The sequence below is a fragment of the Stegodyphus dumicola genome, chromosome 1 (assembly GCF_044657685.1).
Source record: "Stegodyphus dumicola isolate Sdum_Otavi_A_Nest chromosome 1, ASM4465768v1".
NCBI lineage: Eukaryota > Metazoa > Arthropoda > Arachnida > Araneae > Eresidae > Stegodyphus > Stegodyphus dumicola.
This window is the reverse complement of record NC_140768.1, coordinates 247,489,441-247,511,106: the sequence shown is the minus strand read 5'-3', so window position 1 is coordinate 247,511,106 and position 21,666 is coordinate 247,489,441. Positions and strand designations below refer to the sequence as shown.

Here is a 21,666-nt window from a genome sequence, read left to right as displayed (position 1 = left end):
CATATGTAGAAGCATTTGTATAAATGCATTTCGTATTCAGTATAATTCGAATCTTTTTCTTTACCTTTTAGTTGAGGACGGAGAACTTATAAAAGTAAAACCTGCGCAAATCTAGAAATTTCATTTACTTTCTATGCAGTTTTAACCAACCATTGTGTTCCGTTTTGATATGACTGACAGAATTCAGAAAAATAAGTTTCAAACTTTTATATAAATCATTAAGTAAAAATTCCAGATAATAAAGATTTATTGTCCATTAATTAGTTAAAAACTTTAATATTTTTATCACAAATTACGAGGAAATGTCAAAAAAAAATTACGAACTCGTTCTGTTTTTTCATGCTTATAGATGTTGAGAATTGCTTTAAGCAGCATCTGAAAAACACGTGAAAACACTTTCGTAATTAATCCTCTGCTCCAACAAAGCAGATTTCGCCCTGTAGCTAGTCTCCTGAAAATATTCTTTAAAAATCTCTCTGCGAATTTTGCACGCAAATATACCAATATTTTTGTTTTTAGTATTTAATACATAATGAATATTCTGTTAACTTTTGATTTTGGTGTATGGAGACCATATAAAAAGGTAAATTTCATTTTTCAGAGTTGTTCCACTCGCATCGTTGAAACCTCTAAAAAAAGCTCTCTACATTGTTTATAAGTAACTTTATAATTGGATATACTTCATGTGTAGAGCCATTAATTAAGGAAATAAGGCATGTAGCTATTTTCTCCAAATACCGTGTATAGTGTTTTTACAAAATTCAGTGATTAAGGAATAATTAATCGTTTATGAATATTAAAGTTAAGAATCCAAAATCTCAGACAATTTAGTTAATTTCCTTATAAAGGCTCACCTGAATATCTTTATAATTTAAAACGTAAACTACCTGCTATACAGATGATAATAATTTAGTTCGGCATGAATTAGGAAGCTGGTTTTAATAAGTAATTTATTTACGTTCAGCTGTAAATTCTTTCATTTTTATTCTCAACTTAGATAACTTAACAGCTTAATTAACGTACATTTGTACCATTCATTTTGCTTCATTTCGGCTAATAAGTATTGAAATATTGGATAAAAATACCTAAAACTTCAAACCTTAACACAAGATTAACGAAAGTTCTAAAATGTGAGGCTAAATATGTACGAAACTTTATCCACTGTGTTGCTGCATAAGAAGAATAAAACAAAAACGTGTATTCATTGTTACTGTTCGCGCAGAGCCGGAGGCCGTTCGCTCTGACCTTGGTGGTCTATATCAGTATCTCCGGAAACAGCCGCCGAAAAAGGGTAGGTTCATCGCTTATCCCAGCGAAATGTTTACCATTCACACCAAGGTAGGACAATTGTTCTTCCTCATGAAATTCTACCCTACATAGTATATTGAAGTTTATTCAGCATTTTAACATATGTATAAATTAAGAAGAAATTGTCATTTACTTCTTCAGTATAATAGGTATAGGTATAGGTAACGGGGAGCACGGACACTGTCCCTTTACCATAATGGTTAATCGGTATTGCACCGTGCCCACTACTGTCTAGAGCCAATGTGTAGGAGCCACATTTGCGCCCAGCACCAAAAGCCGAGGCCCAACGCTCGGACCATCCAGAGGGCAGTCAAACGGACCAAAAGCGCCCTCCACACAACGCTCACCCAACCGTCCAGGCATTAGTGCATATGATAGCAAATACTGAGATTCTCTGACGATTATAATACAATGTGCAATTGGTACATAATGAAATTTCAATTATAAATATACTGCATAATACAAGTCCAATAGTACAATATCAATGTAAAAAGTAAGATATAATTACAAATGCAAATATTTCGTGAACCATAAGTGCAAAATAATAGTAAGTTAAAGGACTACTGCTTCAAATATTAGTACATATGATAACAATACTGAAATTCTCTGACAATTATAATACAATGATCAATTGGTACATAATGAGATTGTAAATATAAATAGACTGTATAATACAATACAAGTCCAATAGTACAATATAATGCGAACACAAGTATGTAATAGGGGGAACGTTGATTTTGATTTGCAAACCTAAACTCCTAGCTGAAGACTAACCAAGACTTTAATATTTTTATGCATTTCTGATTGGCGTGTAATTACAAATGTTCAAATGATAGTTACTTTTTTCGCTTCTTGAGGAATACTTTTAAGACTTTTGCTACTTCTGTTCGTCAATAGCATTTAGAATTCTCAAAGTAGTGGATCTTTTTGTTTCCGAGAATAGACAATTTCATATTCTGCAAAGCAATTCTTTCATTGTTTTGTATTCTGCTCCCCTTTCCTTAGAGTTAAAAAATGCAGTTCGTAAATGATGTAAAAGTAGGCAGAACATTCGCTGTTAGTTTAACAAGATTAAAAGAAGAACTTTTTATTTTTCACATGAGTGAAGCTTTTATCATATATAGCTGGACTTTTTTAAGAAACATGCTCTTCCTTTAAATATATATATATATATATATATTATGGTGTGTGTGTGTATGTATGTATGTATGTATAATTAGTAAGTAGTAAATCATGAAAAAGGGAGATCTAACATGCAATATCTGGAATTAGATAATTCAAATGTTCTTTACAGCTTTAGCTATTTTTTGCCTCTCCTGTATGTATATATATATATATATAACACGCCTTTCTTTTCCTTTATATATATATATATATATATATATATAAGAATAGATAAGATAAAATTCCAATTTTTATTTGTAATAGGCCTGAAATTTCCTTTTTAAGTATATAATTTTCCTCATACGAGCCTAAAAATAGAACTACGCTTATAAGAATCTTTCAAAGACGCGTTCTTTCAAAATTCATTCCTCTCTTTTGATTTTGATTGTATTGTATTTTTGATAGTTAAAATCAAGCAGCTGTTGCACGATTTACAGTTGAGTGATATAAGGCCTTCTTAGTTGCTATCTAAAATGTCAGACTTAGCCGCCGGTAACCTAACGGATAACATTCTTAAAACATTATGGACGAATAGACTCCCATCTAACATGCAAACCATTTTAGCGGCCAGTAGCGAGCCACTTAACAATCTTCCCGAAATCGCTAATAAAGTTCACGAACTGGCCATTCCTGCGCAAATACACGCAGTGCAGGCTCCTGGTCCAGGTATTGTGGCGTTACAGGCTCAAATTGATGATTTGTCCAAACAGGTTGCTCAGTTAGTAGCCATCCAAGCTGAACCTTTTCACCGCAACCTCTCCACATCACGTAGTCGAAATACACGTCCTAACCCACTGAGGAAACGTTATGAAAGCCCTCCTCCGGGTATTTGTTTTGTACCACCACAAATTTGGAAACAAGGCAAACAAATGCCACCCTCCGTGGGACCCACCGTGCCAACAAATGCCACCCACCGTGACCAGGGAAACGAGAAGGGCCGTTGGTCGAAGTCATGAATGACAGAGGCCGGAATTTTACACGCCTTTTCGTCATCGAAAAGAATTCGGGCTTAAGGTTTCTTGTAGACACCGGGCTGATGTTTCTGTAGTTCCACCACATTTTCACGAACAAAAGCGCTTTATTAAGTTACAACTTTATATAGCAAATGGAACTCCTATTCAAACTTCTAGTGAACGCCTGATATATGTTGATTTAAGATTGCGCCGCAATTTCCAATGACAATTTATTATTGCTACTGCCCTATTATTGACGCTGACTTTTTACATAAATTTTCTTTGCTTATCGATATTAAAAATCGCCTTTTGATAGATTCCATAACCAACTTAACTTATCATGGAGTAATTTGCAATAGTGAAGATTTGAGCATTAAACTGATTTCGGGTAACTCCCCATGACATCAACTTCTCAGAGAATTCCCTACAATCACGCGCACAGTTATGGGTATTTCCGAACCCAAGAACGATGTACTATATTATATTGAAACTAACGGACCTCCAATTGCCGCTAAACCTAGACGCTTACCTCCGGACAAGCTTAAAGCCGCCAAAGAGGAATTTTAATACATGATGGAAAAGGGAATTTGCCGTCTTTCAAAAAGTTCATGGGCCAGTCCGCTCCATCTAGTTCGGAAACAAAATGGTAAGTGGTGATTATCGCCGGTTAAATGCAGCTACAATTTCTCATCGTTACCCAATCCCGCGCATTCAAGACTGTATGCAAGTTTTAGAGGGAAAAGCTATTTTCAAAACCCTTGATCTTGAGCGGGCGTATCACCAAATGCCCGTTAACCCAGCTGATAGTCCCAGCTGTTAACCCAGCTGAAATTGCGGTTATTACGCCTTTTGGACTATTTGAGTTTCCGGTCATGATTTTCGACTTATGCAGTGCTGCTCAAATGTGCCAACTCTTCATGAATCAGGTGTTAATCGGCCTCGACTTTCGTGTACTTTATTTTGATGACGTCTTAATCGCCTCCTCTACAGAGCAAGAACACCTATCACATTTGAGAACAGTTTTTGAACATTTTCAAAGGTACGGTGTTAAGTCTTAATCCTTCCAAATGCGTTTTTGGTCAACCAAGAGTATTCTTTCTTGGTCATGAAATTTCCGCTGATGGCGTTCAACCCCTTCCAGAGTCACCGCTATCCGCGATATGCCCGAACCATCTACAGTGACGAACTTAAGATTTCTTGCTATGCTCAATTTTTATCGACGTTTCTTACCTCATGCAGTAACCATACAAGCACCTCTAAATTCTTTTTTGGTTGGAAGCAAGAAAAACGATAAACGCGTTATAACCTGGACCACAGAATCTTGCGAAGCGTTCCAAAAATGCAAAAATGATTTAATTTCGTCAACAAATTTGCAGTATCCTTCCGCATCTAAACCATTATCACTCTACGTTTATAAGGTATTTCTCCCGCTTTCCTAGTGTGCCTTCGTGGTGTGGTGTGGTCTGGTGATTCTGCACGCTGGGCCGGTACTCCAGAGGTCCGCGGTTCGATTTCCGGCGAAGGCGGTTGCTAATTTTTCAACTCTACAATGGCGCTCGAACTAAAAGGATGAGGATTCTCCACACCCAGGATTTGGCGATGGGGTTCCCTGAAAACATCAGTCGCCCTTTAAAAAGGCTTATGCTTTATGCTTTTCAACAGGATAAAACTTCTCCTCGTCAAATGAGACACCTAGACTTCATAGGGCAGTTTTCAACAGCTATCCGTTATATTGAGGGTTCGCAGAATATTGTTGCAGACACCTTGTCTCGTATTGAAGAACTAGCCGTTCCTTCGCCAATAAAGTTTGCTGCCCTTGCCGATGAATAACACCAGGATTCAGAACTACAAAACCTCTTGAAAAGCAAATCTTCCACCAATCTCAACTTGCAGCCGATGCAAGTGTCACCTGGAAAATCACTTAATTGTGATGTTCAGGATTCAAGATTTCGACCTTTGTTCCCTCCGGATTTCACCATGCCATTTTTAGTCAGTTACATCGTCTGTCACATCCTGGCATCAAGGCTTCAAAAAAAATGATACACCAACGTTTCGTATGGCCTAGCATGCAAAAGGACATAGCCAACTAGACACGTTCGTGCTTGGAGTGCCAAAGATCTAAAATTGTTAGACACACAACCAGACAACTTTAAAATTTTAATTTGCCCTCATCTCCCTTCAATCACGTGCACCTCGACTTGGTCGAGCACTTATATTTATTAATAATAATATAATACATGAATACAATTAACTACTATGTATACATTTTTCTTACCTTTTATGAAGCAAATTTATTATTTACTTCACCAAAGTCGACCCTTTCAAATTTTTCTCTTTCCACACTTAAAAATGCTAGATGACTTAAGGGATCTTGTCACATCGTTGATCGTAAATATGTGAAAATTTATTTAATATGCTGAACGAACGTTCATAATTAGCATTTGATAATGAAATAGTAAGTAGTATTTGAAGTGCGACACTTAGGTTTGGAAAAACATTTTATCTATAGATCTGTAATGGAGTTTTAGGTTCCGTTTCTTTTCTACTGCGGAGTAACGTCATACAGTCACATTCACTGCTCAAAACAATTAGGGGATATTGTGGGTTCGGTATGAAATAACCATATAATCAACAACCTTTTTGAACAAAAGGAAATAGAAGAGATTATAAAGAAAAATTGTAACGTTTACAAAGTTGGGAATATGCAAATTTAGTCTGTGACGTCAAAAACTATGCGTTTTAGATAAGGAGTGAGGAGCGACCTGCAGTATTCCTTTTGTAATAGGAGATTAAAAACAATTCACATGCGTTGAATGCTTCGTAGCAGTGAATATACGATGTCTCAGCAAGATGACATAGTTGAATCGGTAGCCAGGAAGGACATCAGTCGTTTACAGGAGAGTCAAACGCAATCCATTGTAGCGGAAGCGTTAGGATTGTCCCAAAATGTCATTTCCAGATTATGGAATCGGGTTTTAGAAACTGGATATGTTTGAGAAATCGTTTTAAAATAAAAGCAGAACATATACGTGCATTTCGTTTAAAAAAAATATAAATATATCTCTACTTTGGAGAAATAAAGTGGTCAGGAAGAACGTTTTGGTTGATGTACTACAAACATTTTGTTACACATTTTATCAAACAAATCAAGAAAATAAATAATTAATTATATATAAATAATTACAATAGTTATTAAGTTTAAATATATTTTCCAGAAATCGATCAAAATAATAACTGAAATTTTCCGGAAAATCTTGTTTGGAGACCATTTGGCGCCCCTCTACGAGCGGCGCCCGGGGCATCATGCACCCCCATGCCCCCCTCTCGCTACGCCACTGTGCATCAATATATTGTACAAAACTTACCTTCAAAACTATTCTTATATCATTTTAATTTTATAACAGACTTTTATAAGCTTGCTTTATATTGAATTATTTGTGATATAATTTTCTCTTTTGTAGCTCAAGCTATCCCCAATGGGGATGCTTTGCAGCCCACAGCCTATCCAAGCCTGCAACCTTATCCGGGAATACGTAAGATATATTTTGCTTTTACTACTTCCTTTTTATTCATAATTATATAGAGAAGATATGTAATTTTTTAATTGTTTAATCAGCACTTAAAGTTTCTTAAATTTATCATTTAATTTGCATACGTTACACATATACCAAGTTAATTTGTTAAATATTTTATCAGTTCATATCAAAATATTAATGACAGTATTTATCTAAAAGCATTCGTAAAAAACACAGATGAGTTAGTGATATTTGATATAGTTGTCATGAAGATTAAACTTACATACATAAAAGTAGAAAAGTACAAACTCTAAATTTAAGTTGGACATTAAAGAACATTTAGAGAAAGGAAAAATTCAATTGACGGAAACATAATGTGTTGAATCATCACATGTTTGTATTTGATTTCATCCTGAAAGGCTTTTAAAAAGTGATTCAATAACTAAAATCGTTGTAATTTTGTCACAATGTAGAATACTATCTAGTTACATTTCTAGGTGCACAAAATGCATATACCAACTTTAAAAATAAGATGATTCAATGTAATGTGGTGTTAGCTAATTGCTGAAATGAAAATACCCATCGTATATTTAAAAGGAAACTCACTTCTTCAAAAAGATTCTAAGAGCACAGTGTACCAGCTTAATAGAATAATTTGAATAATTGTAGCATAGTTTCCTGAACTAGTACATCAGCATAACAGCATTCTGTATTAATACAATTAATAAATTCATTTTATCCGTTATAATAGTTCCTCGTTGTGCTGTGTTCCAGGAATAACTTGAGCAATAATAAAATAATTTTCTTCCAATATAAGGACATAATCACGGATTGTTCCTCGCGATACATCGAGCCATTTCATTCAATATCGGGGGCAAATTAAGGTTAACCTTTTTTCTCATTTTAAAGTCTCATTTACTAGTTTAAAACCTTATTCTTTGTGAGTTGATCTTAGTCCTTGATTTATATCTTTTAGTTTGTGCTCTTTCCAGTTAATAACCATGTAACTAGCGAAGAACCTATAACTTTCTATAAATAAATCCAATTACATTTTTGGTCAAAAGAAAAAGTCAAGATTACGCTGAAAATTTCCCTCACGAAGGTATATAACATACATCCATTTTCAGATGAACTTTTCACCATACTGGATGTTACGATAGACAAAGAAGCTCACCAAATAGCACAGCGAGAAACAATCATGTGCAATAATTCGGTGAATAGGCACTGGTTCCTCTCTAGTCGTATGACACAAGTATTTGGTAAAATACTGTATGAGAAAACCGTTTCGACTCCAAAATTCTTCAGCGTGTGAAAACTTGGGATCATACGCTTTTTTGCGGTCAACGACAACAACACTTTCGGAATTCATGGAATAATGCTCGTCATGTATGAAAAAAAATGGCATCTCACTAAAAACTGTTCATAAGCTGAAAACATACTTCATTTAAAGCTGCCAAAGCATATTGGATAGTTGGATGTCCAATCAAGAGTTGTCGTTAAACTAGTGTAACAAATGGATGAATGAGTAAAGGTAGATCACAGAGGGAATTTTGGAGCCGAAAAATCATTTTCAAGCAGCACATTCATCTAATACACCAGTCATTCAACTTAAGGCGAATCACTGTTATTCATCGTACTAGTGCACACATTTGAGTATTTCTTTCTACTTGAAACCACAAATCTGTTTCTTTCGCATGACTTCTGTGAGATCTAGGCTATATTTGAGAATGAATGTATATGCCTGGACTATATTTGAAAATGAATGAATGATAGTCTCGTGGGAGAACTTTTTAGCGCTTCTCAATTAACAAATCGATGTTCCTCAAATTTACTATCAACGCATTATTAACAGCATGTTCATAAATTCCCATGTGTGGTTAAGATATTTCCAAATAAATACGCTGCTTAATTAGTAGTCTTACCTTATGCTATTTTCTTCATTAAAAAATATCTATTGTAATAATTGCGTTGCAATTAGCCCTAAGTGGCAGCGAACATTACACCATTTACGCAAATACGTTGCTTCCTAATTTTATTTCTAGATTTAAATGAAGAGTTAGAGTATCTTTAAATTAATAAACATATAGAAGGTGTTTACGTGTTCGATAAAGACTTTTAAAAAAGCAAACATTTTGAAATAAATCGGCAACAACTTATTATTTGAAATCAGAAATATCGTGTGTTACTTTCAAATTTATTCGTCTTTCAAACTATTACATGTAAACAATCTGTGGATTGAAGGATATGTTTACGAGCTTTCCGAAGGAAAATATTCCATAATTCAAAAACTTTGTGAAATGTTTGGTATTAAAATTTCTATATGCAATATGAGGATGATGGTTCGGTAAAGCCATCGAAACTAGTTCTGTGAAAATTTGCAAATATAACGCTGACTTTTGTTGTTTGACTTCTAAATTTATACAAGGTTTACAAATTTAAAAAGCTGAAAAACATGTTCATCGGCTTTTGCTAACGCAGGTGGCTCCCCGCAGAACAATTTGTAGAACCCTGTACGATAACCATTTAGCAGTTGATAAATAGAAATACGTTGTGATCCTTGATGAAACTTGGATTTATCTAAATTATTACCACAAAATATCTATATTATGGAAAAAGACAAGAAAAATAATATGTAAATCTGGTTCCTTCAATGCAAAGAGAGTTTTAATAAAGGGATTATGATTGTCTCAGGATTATCTTACAGTCGGAAACTAAAAATGGTTGGAAAAAATGCCAAAATCAGCTCAACGCACTATTAAAAGAAAATTTAACGTCTGATGTTTACATAAGAAATTCTATTTCTTTAATCTTTCAAAGAATGAAATTTCATCAGAACAAAGGAACAAGCCATACTTCATAAAAATACCACTGCATTCTTTGAAAAAATGAAGATCTATTCCGATATTGCATACATGCATTTTCAATCTATTCCTGCCATGTCTATGATGTTTCGTCTATGAATTGTTGTGCCTCTGGTAACTTGAAAATGACTCTTTCTAAATGCAAGCCCACCACGATTTATGAACTCTGAAAAGTTGTGGAAGAGGAAAGGAAATCCATACCCCTGGAAATTTTACAAAAAGCATTTTACGATCTGTCATGAAAATAACAGTGCAGACTTATAGTTCAGAAAAAATGAGCTGTCAGATCGCACATTAAAAAAAATTACTGTTTAAATACATTTTAAACATTAATGAAACGGCCCCGAAATTGTTCTAAAATGACTAAATATCTTCTGTATAACTCATACTTCCAAATCACTCGCAAATGGGATTAAATTTATTTTATTTTATTATTCGAAATGAAAGATATTTGAACTATTTCATCAAGAGCAAAAAAGACCTGTAAATAACACTTTTTGTCGTCTCCATTGCTAAACAATAGTTTCTAGTGGAATACTAAAATGGACATTTCACGCACATGTTTCTAATAATAAAATTACATTTCACATCATTTAAAAATTGTATTTTAAATGATCTCTTGAGTTTTAAATTGTCTATATTTTCTATAGTACAAGATACTTAAGATCAAAAGGACCTTTAATTTTAAAATTCATTAGACCAATAATGTCATTTTAAAAAGAATTTTCTTCAAAAGGACATTACAAAAATGTTCCGAAAATATTTCTCTAAAGCTTATCTACATAATTTCGTATACATATATCATTTATTCTATTTATAAATATCATTCTTTGATCTCATTAAAATTTAATTAACAAAAGGATTACAATGATAATCGCATTATTCAGGAGAAATATTGCTTGTTTAAGACATACTGTGAATTAGCCTAACTGGAGGATAAAATATGCTTAAAAATTGCCGACAATCATTTAGTAGTTTCCTATTTAGATGATAATTGTTGCAAATGAATCTCCACATAATTTACTTACAATTTAAATAACAATGTAATATAATGTAATATATATTAAAATGGCTGTACTAAAATATGTTGAAAATATGGTTTTAAAATTATAGTTGAGCAAAAACTTGCTTAGTTTTAATAGGTCATCCTTCTTCGCATATATCTAGTTGATTCAGGCATATTTCAAGAAAATAAAAAACTTTGACTGTTTTATACGATACGGTACACTTAATCGAGCTATAAATTAACGCATTAGAGACTGAATTATTATAAGTTTAAGACGTATCTAGCTGAAATCATTGTCATCTCACACAGATCCGTTCTGAATTCTGATATCCACTTACATTTTATTTCCCACCAGCTGTTCCTTCTGATTCCTTCTCGATCCTTTCAGGATTTTATGGTCTCCGTATACATATGAACTGATTATCCGCTTGAGATATGTTCATCCAATCTCATTTCGATTAGTTGACATCACTTGCTGGACCGATGTGACATACTGCTTGCAAAAGGCCCCTCCATAGACAAGTTATTGATGCGCTTGGGAAACTTAGCTCCAAGACTATAAATAGAGAGGCGAAGTTTACATTAATATAATAATGCGAGATAATATAATAGAGATAGTTTGGAGTGGAGAGTAAGAAGACGTTGCGTGATACATAAGAATATATCCTTAGAGAAATAATTTATGCGGGATGTTCATTCAGAATTTATGCATCTACTAACAATGCTTAGTTCCAATTCGTGTTTAGTGCAAGCAAGTTCAGTGAGTTTTAAAATAATATCAAGAAGAAATTTCAAATAATTAAAAATAAAGTGAATTTTTAAAATAGGAGTTAGCAATGTGTGCTCAAGTGTATATCGTTGGCTCAGCGTATATTTGAAAGACATACTGTTGACGTCACTGGCAACTGCAAGTATTAACTCAAGTAGCTTAACGCACTCAGTTGCTCTTAATTCCTGCTCTTTCTTTCTTAAATATTAAATGAAGTTGCTTTTTACTCTAATTGCCTTTTCTACTTAGATTGCTTATTACATTCTTGCAATCAATAAATTGCTTTTCTTTCTGCGGCTTTATTCTCTTACCACAGCAGTTGCAATTATGAGAGCATATGAAATATAAACCACATATTAAAGAACTGAGTAGATAAGTGTACACCAAAAGTAGCATTTTTTGTTATTTTATTTCTCTCTTTAATTTATTACAGTTTAATAAAAGAAACAAATATGCTTCGATATACGACTCTATTGCATGAAATGTCACAGCTCGATATCGCTACACATCTGTGCAATTTGGCAAACTACCAGTGAGGGTCTTGTTGTACGTAACAAAAATAACAATTATATTTCGATTGCATAAAAGTGATTCTAATCCATGAAATAATATTTAATGAATTCATTTTCAATAGTAATTTTAATTGGTCTTACTATTGCAACTCATGCCGCAAAGACGGTATAGTGGTTACGGGAGCCGACTGCGATACCAAAGGGCCTGGGTTGGAATTTCGGAGAAGGCATGGTTGTAACTGTCCGTCCCTTCATAGGACGCAATGGTGGCCCACCTAATTAGGTGCCTCCAAAGTGACCATCACATCTGGCCTTAGTTGTGCTCAAGCCGAAGTCAGCTGAAAGCCCGCCATTGGGGTAAAAAAAATAAAAAAACTATTGCAATTCATGATGGGTAACAAAAACTAAAAGCAATAAGCGTACTGGAAAACAGCTTTTTTTATTCATTTTAAAGATAAATGCTTATTCATTGGTTAAAGTATAATATAAAGACACATTTCAGCATTACTCGTAATAGATTTAATTAACTTTCCAAAATACTTTCAAACTAACACCATCGGAAATTCGAAGAAACTATACAGTAGAACCGTTTATCAGAATTATTTCACAATGAGAAAATCAACAGTAAGCTGTTAATTTTTTTTTTTTTTTTTTATTTTTTTTTTAGGAAAAAACAGAAACTAGTATTTACAAACGGTGTGTTACCTCTTTGCGGCACAGTGTGTCCGATCTGGACACACCTAAAAATTTTCTTCTGTACGCACAGAAAAATTGAATGAAAAAGAGTTTATAGGTTACTATAGGTTACTCTGAACCTTCTTTATTTATAGTAGATGGCAGCTCAATACAAACCAGTCCATATATTTTAGCCATGTTTAGTTTTTTAAGATCCTCATTTTTCAAAGAAATCCTCCAGATTTTTTTAAGGTATAAAAGAAATTGTTTGAAAAGAAATTTCATTGTTATTTTTTGGCTGTATGCTAATCTCCTTTATCTAAATTAGTTTTAAATTTTTACCTTGAAATCTTGCCTAAAATCAAACGTCGAACCCTAGGTGTGCCCAGACCGGGCTCACCGATAATCTAGGACAACTGAGAGTCTGTATTCTTTGTTTCTTCGCATCTCATCGGTCAGTTCATTGACAACAATGCTCGTTTCAGCACTCTTTTCGAAGCTCTATTCAATCAGCGTGTCACTTTGGCACACCCACAGAATTAAAACGATAAGTGCTATCTTCACATAATTTTACTTGTGTACTGCCCTAGGCCTAATTAGACTGCCTACCTTTTTTTTTTTTTATCAAAACTCCGGACTTTAAAAGGTAGCGTGCCGGAAAGGGTTAACGAATGAAATGATATCGCTAGTTTTTGAGTAGCTTTTAATGACTATAAAAACGCGACAAAACTAGCAATATCAACAAATACCAGAAAGAATATTAATAAGAATAAAAATTATAATTATTGGTTTTGCCTAACATTTGAAATAGAATATACAGAATGCGCGTCTTTATTATTTTTTGGCCATTAGTTTAATCCGAAAATAAGACACTTCCCAATTAACTATTATTATTACAGATGGTCTTGGCAGTTTCTATTCAAAGGAAGAACAAATTTTGTCTTCAAAAGAATAAATCGGAGGCAAATATTTATTTTATCTTAAAAACAGTTTAAGGACAAAAATAATTTTCCCTTCGAAAAATTGGCTGCAATTACCCCAGACAGCATGCTAGCAAAGAAAGAAAGAATAGATTTATTGAGCTTTGTAAACAAAACCACTCTTATCACAAGCCTTTTGTTGTAATGATCCACTAAAACATAATATGCAAAAAATATATATATTTTCAACTTGCATGCAATAAGAAACAAATATTGCAAACTCTCTAAGAGTTACAGCAATGCGATACCAATTACTTGAATTTCTTTTGCAAGAATGAGATTGAGAGTGATTATTTTCTTGCACGAAGCGGTTTTTCTTGCACGAAAATACAATGGAATTCAGTAAAATGTTAGTACTATAGTGAATTTCAATTCACATGGAAAATTTTCTAAAATGTGCAGGAATGAATCGTAATCTGGAATTATAAGACAAAACGTAATTACTCGATTTTAGCTTTTTTATTGATTTTATAGCAAGATTTAATGAACATAAATCATAAAAATGTTTTCCTAATATAAAGGTATGAAATTCCATTAAAGTTAAGGCTAAACTGTTTAAGTTGCATTTTTTAAAGGACATTACAATTTTTCCCAAATCTGAAACACAATATTTAAACTTTTACTGATATTTACAGATATTAACACTTCTTTCTTCTTCATATGAAATACTTAGAAATTTTTCTATGAGACTTGATTTCAGTAATTTTCTAAACAGGATGCATTTGCAACATTTCTCATTAACAGTGTAGTTCTGCAATCAAGAATATAGACAGGATCTTCAGTGGTTAGTGCTATAACGTCGATGGGTTATATTAGTCTGTTACAAAAACTGTTCAGATTTTCGACATACATCTCACGCAAATGCTAAAGTCAAAATGTTTTTTGAAGTCATTTCCTCATAATAAATATTTTATACTTTACTCGCTGCCCAGCCAGAATAGTGGTTAGTGCCTCTGACTACCGTACTGAAGGTTTCAGGTTCGAGTCCTGGAGAAAGAAGGGATTTTTGTAAATATACAATGTCTGTACGGCTTGGGACATTCTAATTAAACGTATAAGAATTTTCGGTTTTAATATCTTCGTATTTCGATAACCTCTTAAGGCACTTCGCATCAAAGACGTCACCCATTATCCCACGTTGTAAAGCTGATTACGATACAATCTTTATATGTAAAATTTTCAACTAATTTTCTAATAAATAAAGCAAAGACTTTAAAAATTATGAATGTAAAAATGTAAGTAATTTTTAAACAACATCAGAGTATTGAAACATTCTGGTAAATAGATATTTTTGTTTAAAATATACAATTAGATACAAATTGACACGTTTTGAGAAATCTCGTTAATTAGGTCCATGGAACCAAGCACTGTTTACAGAATTTCTTTTATATTCTTATTTAGAAGCTAGACACCATATCTAGTAGTATAGTATATGTAGTAGGTATACAGAACAAAGTATCAAATTAACAATCTTTACACATTATTTTTATCTCCTACCTAGCTTTAAAATTTTTCTTATCTTCCCCTAAATCGAACTATTCCATATTTTAGTGGAATTTTGAATTAATAAATTCATTTAAATATATTTTTAGATGCGCCTTAAACTTAACCCACCCCTCCCCGCTTGACTCGCAAACTTAGGATGGATGAAGTGACCTTTCTTTTAAACTTCTATTCAGAATGTTGTCGATGTAGAGATTGTTTACCCTAAAAAACAGAAAAGAAAGAAACATACATTGAATTGCCTTATTTTAGTTGTACAACAAAATTCCTTCTATGTATGTAACAAAATCTTAATACATCACAGCTTAAATGTGCAAAGCGAATATCATTATTTACACTGTACGCACAAAAGTCGTTACCAGGCTTTCATTTTGTCAAGCGTTGCTCATACATGTATCCTTCCAACTGCAAAAATGTTTTAAATAACACAAACATTTATTTATATTCTAGAATTTTTAAATTAAAAAAATCGATTTTAATAAAATACAAAATCTAAAATTTATACGTTCTCTAGTCCTTATATTTAGAAAATTTTGTATTCGTTATAGAAATTAATAAGCCAAACATTTGACTAACGTACAATAAAAAACTGATCGAAATATTTAATTTTACAACTTGCAATTTTAATGTCATTTTCAGTTTGCATAGAGGGGTTGATTACTAGATAAATTAGAATAATTTGAGGTTTATGTTTTCCTCTTAAATACCTTCCAATGATATTCATTTATGATTCGCTAGTGTCTTTAATTTTTAATTTTGTTACATTTGGTACGCCAAAGGAATTTTCATACAAGTAATTTATAACTTTTCAAAGTAAAAAAATACGTTATTGGTATTATCGATGAAGTTTTATTAATTTAGAATTATAATATAGTTATCATACAAAAAATTCATTAAACTAGAAATTATTATTAATTTTTAGTTAAGGCAAATAATAAAATAAGTTAAGTACGGGCAATATTAGTATCTGCCGGTATTTTGAGGAAGTGAATGTTATAAGATCCTGTGGATAAGATCTCATTTCAAAAAAACTTACATTGATCAATATTTTTCATCAAGGTCTGCATAGAAATACCTGTTACTTAATCTCTTAGTATCAGAAACATATTTTTAAACTGATATTTTATTTTAGTTACGAACATATGCAAACATTTTGCTCTTACATTTGTGTACGGCCCCTGAACATGATGTCTGACTTTAATATCAGGTAGATGTGCCAATTTTTGTCATATACGGGAGTCACACATGTTTTGTGCTTTACTTTTTATAATGAGAACAAAGTTTTCTTAAATTTAAATATAAGAACTGGAGGAACGTATGAAAATTTAGATTTTGTAAATTTTACAAAACTGATTTCTTTAAATTGAAAAATGCCAAAAAATAATTTTGGCGTCAATTAAAACAGTTTTGTGTTTGGAAGCATATATCTAAGAAAAACGGCTGAGAAAATAAAATATCAATGCAATGTGGTGGATGTGGTGATGTGGGATAAGTGGGATGAGAGGGTGTGGTTAAGGACTTTTGTTTATACGGTTGTATTAGCAGTTACCTATTTTAACCACTGGTGCCTGGGGAATTATGCTAGCATCAATGAAGCTAATACATAGTTTTAGAAATTAAATAAAAAATATATTTATAAATAATTCTTTGTAATGTTGCGATTTCCATTTATGAACCATTAAAATCTTAAAATCTGGATGTATTATTTCTGGCATCTAATTATTGGCTGGTTCTTTACAACGCCCTTTAGTGATTAAGTCAGATTTTTTTTAAATTCCAATTTCGTGTTTCTTTTCTTAAATGATGCTATTATTTAATTATGTCTGTAGTCCTTACTTGCATATTAGCTTTATTAAATAATAAATATGAAAAACGTCTGACATTTTTAGCAGTAAATTGGAAGAATAAAACTCATTCAACTTTCTTAAAACATTTTTTGCAGTTAAAATATCCGTACAGCTTTTCAACATTTCCTCGAAAAAATAATTAAAATTGTAAGAGCTTGATAGCCTTTGTACTTCATAAACACGTTGCCTCGTTTGTAAAATCTAAACTGATCCATCAACTAGACTTTGTAATTAAGACATTTTTTTCGGGGGGGGTCTCACCTATTCCACACGTTTCAAAGTTATATGTTTTCACACTTATTTTTCCATACACGCGTGACGTTATTTAAAGCTCAAAGAAGTTTCTAACAGTATTAGTTTGTACATCTTGTGCAAAGTTTTACATTTCTCGGTAAAATGATTGCAGTTCTATTGACTAAATTAATACTTTGCCTACGTATGTAAATCAATGCATGAGTTGTTGTTAGCATGATTGAGACGTTTTTCATATTCATTCTAAATGTTTTAATGTGTTTTTCACATTTATTACTAAGTTATAAATATAGAAAACATATAGCATATTTTTAAAGATTGTAAAAATTTCTAATAGCACTTGCGTTTATACACTGAAGTGACAAAAGTCATGGGATAGCAATATGCAAATATACAAATGGCAGTAGTATCGCGTAGAAAATGTATAAATGCGAAGTGCTTTGGCAGGGCTTTCATTTGTGTTCAAGTTATTCATGTGAAGAGGCTTTGACGTGATTATGACCGTAAGACGAGAATTAACAGACTTTGAACGCGGAATGGTAATTGGAGCTAGACGCATGGGTCATTCTATTTCGGATATCGTTAGGGAATTCAACATTCCGAGATCCACAGTGTCAAGAGTGTGCCGAGAGTATCTAATTTCAGGCATAACATCCCACCATGGACAGCGCAGTGGCCGACCACCTGCACTTAACGACCGAGACCAGCGACGTCTGCGTAGAGTTGTCAATGTTCACAGACAAGCATAGCACTGCGTCAAATAACCGCAGAAATCAATGTGGGACGTACGAGGGACGTGTCCAATAGGACAGTGCGGCGAAATTTGTCTTCCTTGGGCTATGCCAGCAGAAGACCGACTCGAGTGCCTTTACTGACAGCACGACATCGCCTGCAGCGACTCTCGTGGGCTCGTGAACATATCGGTTGGTCCCTAAACGAATGGAAAACCGTGGCTTGGTCAGATGAGTCACGATTTCAGTTGGTAAGAGCTGATGGTAGGGTTCGAGTGTGGCGCAGCCCCACGAAGCCATGGACCCAAGTTGTCAACAAGGCACTGTTCAAACTGGTGGTGGTTCCATAATGGTCTGGGCTGTTTTTACATGACATGGACTTGGTCCTCTGGTGCAACTGAACCGATCATTGACTGGAAATGGATACCTTCAGCTACTTGGAGATCACTTGCAGCCATTCATGGACTTCACGTACTCAAACAACGATGGAAACAACGATTTTATGGATGACAATGCGCCATGTCACTGGGCCACAATTGTTCGCGATTGGTTAGAAGAACATTCTGGACAATTCCAGCGAATGATCTGGCCACCTAGATCGCCCGACATGAATCCCATCGAACATTTATGGGACATCATCAAGAGGTCAGTTCGGGCCCAAAACTCTGCACCGTCAACACTTTCACAATTATGGACGTCTATAGAGGCAGCATGGCTCAATATTCCTGCAGGGGACTTCCAACGACTTGTTGAGTCCATGCCACGTCGAGTTGCTGCACTTCGCCGGGCGAAAGGAGGACCGACAAAATATTAGGAGGTATCCCATGACTTTTGTCACTTCAGTGTACATTATACAGTTATTTTACATCCTCAAGAGCGTAATAATGAATATATAGGGGAGCTAGGAGCGATTTGTAGCAGGAATAAATAATAACACTCACGTTACGCAGCAATTTAAATTTTTTTTCAGAATTTTTATTAAAAAGGATTTTTACGATGGACCCTATTACGAAAGCACAGTCAATACCCCGCCAAAATGAACAGTGAAAGGTTGCATTCACGTAGCCCGTTTGAACTAGTTAATGGTTAAAAAATATTTCTTAAATTTTGATTTAAATTCATCATTTATGTTTTTAAAATGGTTTTTCCTATCTACTTTGCCTATTCATTAAGTTTTAAAATGCTGCTCTAATTTTGTTTACTAATATCAATAATTTTTGTAAATCAACAAAGATGTCCGAAACCATATGATGGGGTAACCTGTAATAAAATCTCGTGACTAGTTGTGACGTACTACAACTTGTCTCCAGATTTTGATTCATGTAGTTAGACTTTCTTCTTTAAATGTTAACATAGAAATTGTTTATTCTATTATGTTTTCTTTCTCAAACTATAAAAACCCATTTTAACCCTCAAAGATTAGACCTCTTCCTCAGGCTTCACCTCGGAAGCAGTCTAACATAGTCTGAAGCAAAAGGAAATCTTCCATCCAAAGTGACATACTTAAAAAAAGAAGCACTGAAAAAAAAATATGAAGAGCTACTTAATAAGAAACAAAGGTACGGGAAAAGGAAATGTTAAGGAATAATATCCAAAACGAAAATAAAGAGATAAAATTTTTGAAGAAGAGGAATTTGAACTTTGATACAGATTCTGAAACAGAAAAGTGGGTCTGAATAACTTGCAAAAATGCTTACAACTCTAATGAAAAAAAAAAAAATGAGCGCAGCACTTAATTTCAAAAACGCGGCCAAACGTTTAAATGTGTGAGCGGGTAGAATCTATCATTTGTTTGTGTTAACTTAAACTCTGATGAAGGCTGACTATAAAGTTGACTGATTAAATAATTTTATCTTTGTTTTAATATAAACCACTTGATATCATTCAGTATCACTATATGAAGTAATAATTACCACCAAATATTTTTCAAATACTGTCATTTCTAGTGTAACAGAAGAATAGTTTGGGTAAAATATTTTTTTGTACTAAAATCAACAAAACTGCTAAATGTTTATTTTGTCAATATAATGAACGGACAATTATGCTATAAAAACAGCAGTTATAATCAAGTAATCTTAAATGTATTTCAAAATATATAAACATTTTCTCAAAAATTGTTACAACTAGCCCGAAGCTCCCCTACTAAAGTGTAAATGGTTATCAGTTAAATATATTTATGAAATGTTGGTAATAGAGAATCAGTTTCATATTATTATATTACTGTTACTTAGAATCTATTGGAAGGCTCCATAAATTATTTGTATTGTAATAATGAATTAAATATTGGTATTTATTCAGGTCTTTTCAATTCCCTAGCTGCGTATCCGACTCCTTTTGGCCAATTCGGCCAAGCCCTAACTCCTCAGCCTGCCGTAGTCACCCAGACTCAGAGAGAAGGTACGTACATTCCTGGTAAGCATCAAATTCATTTATTCTTCCATCATTCAATCAAAAATTACGTTTTATGAAATTTCAATACATATACTTTTTTATCTGTCATGAGTTACAATACAAGGTGACATTTAAAAATCTGGCAATCTCTGGACCTGAGGAGTGCCATAAATTTAGAATGACGGATTTCTTCTTGTTATACATTACTGCATATATTTAACAAAAAATAACTACCTGTGTAGTATATATTCTTTTAAAGAAAGAAAATAAATGCTAATGAAATATTAATGGTCACCAACTAAATAAAGCAGTTTTACAGAATTTTAACTCAACAAACTAAAATAATTCTACAGAATTTTAATGCGACTAAATAAAATATTTCTTAGGGATTTTAATCAAATAAAAAACGATTCTCAGAAATTTAATCATAACTGTATGCAATCAACATGAAATAAAGTAATAGATAAGCTGTCATGATGATTATCTTCATGACTGAGAGTAACAGCGACTTCAGTACCAGAAATTGCTTCTGTTTGCGAAGGAAATTTGTATGGTAATAATAGGGTATTTGGCTGACCTTGAACTTGTTAGATAGTGTGCCGGATATGATATGATACTGCTGCAATGTTCATGCCGTTTATGCTCGTACAAGATCATTTTATACAGATTTCCTTCGTTTTAAGGAAACGCAGAGCTCCTGTGAAACATTTAGTAAGCCGAATTGGCGAAAAACGGAGAAGTTATTACCATTAATTTATAAGAAATAAAGAGCGTTGAGCGTTTCCTGCCCTTCAAATAAAATCTATCCCGTCATATTAAATTGCATTTTAAATCTAAACTAGGTCTAAAACAAATAATCGTGTTTGAAATATACAGTACATATGAATAAAAATAACATATATATGCTGCAGTTTCAACCACGGAAACTGATAAAGACAAAAGTTAATGGCGATGACCAGGGCCGGATTTACGCATAAGCTACACATGCTATAGCTTAGAGCCCCCACATTTTGCAGGGCCCATAAAAAATTAAAATATAGTACAAATAGTATGAAAATATCTTATAGCAGAATTATAAAGGTCTCCATATCTCAAATAGCTTAGGGCCTTATCAAGTCTAAATTTGGCGATGGCGATGGGTTATCCAGTCTTCGAAATCCGTTAATGAAAGATAATAGGCCTGAGATGTAAAAAAAGAG

The 21,666-nt window shown here is 33.3% G+C and overlaps 1 protein-coding gene across 5 annotated transcripts in view; it reads left to right on the top strand.

Annotated features, from left to right (window-relative positions):
* Positions 1–21,666, top strand: part of LOC118187586 (CUGBP Elav-like family member 4) — a 927,242-nt gene that overhangs the window by 762,704 nt on the left and 142,872 nt on the right. For 3 of the 5 annotated variants that reach the window (XM_085827228.1, XM_085827235.1, XM_085827216.1), the window contains 2 exons: positions 6,887–6,958; positions 20,375–20,488. In XM_085827228.1, coding sequence (XP_085683354.1) covers positions 6,887–6,958; positions 20,375–20,488 — 186 coding nt within the window. The remainder of the gene's footprint in view (positions 1–6,886; positions 6,959–20,374; positions 20,489–21,666) is intronic. The other 2 variants (XM_085827240.1, XM_085827220.1) reach the window with 1 other exon arrangement.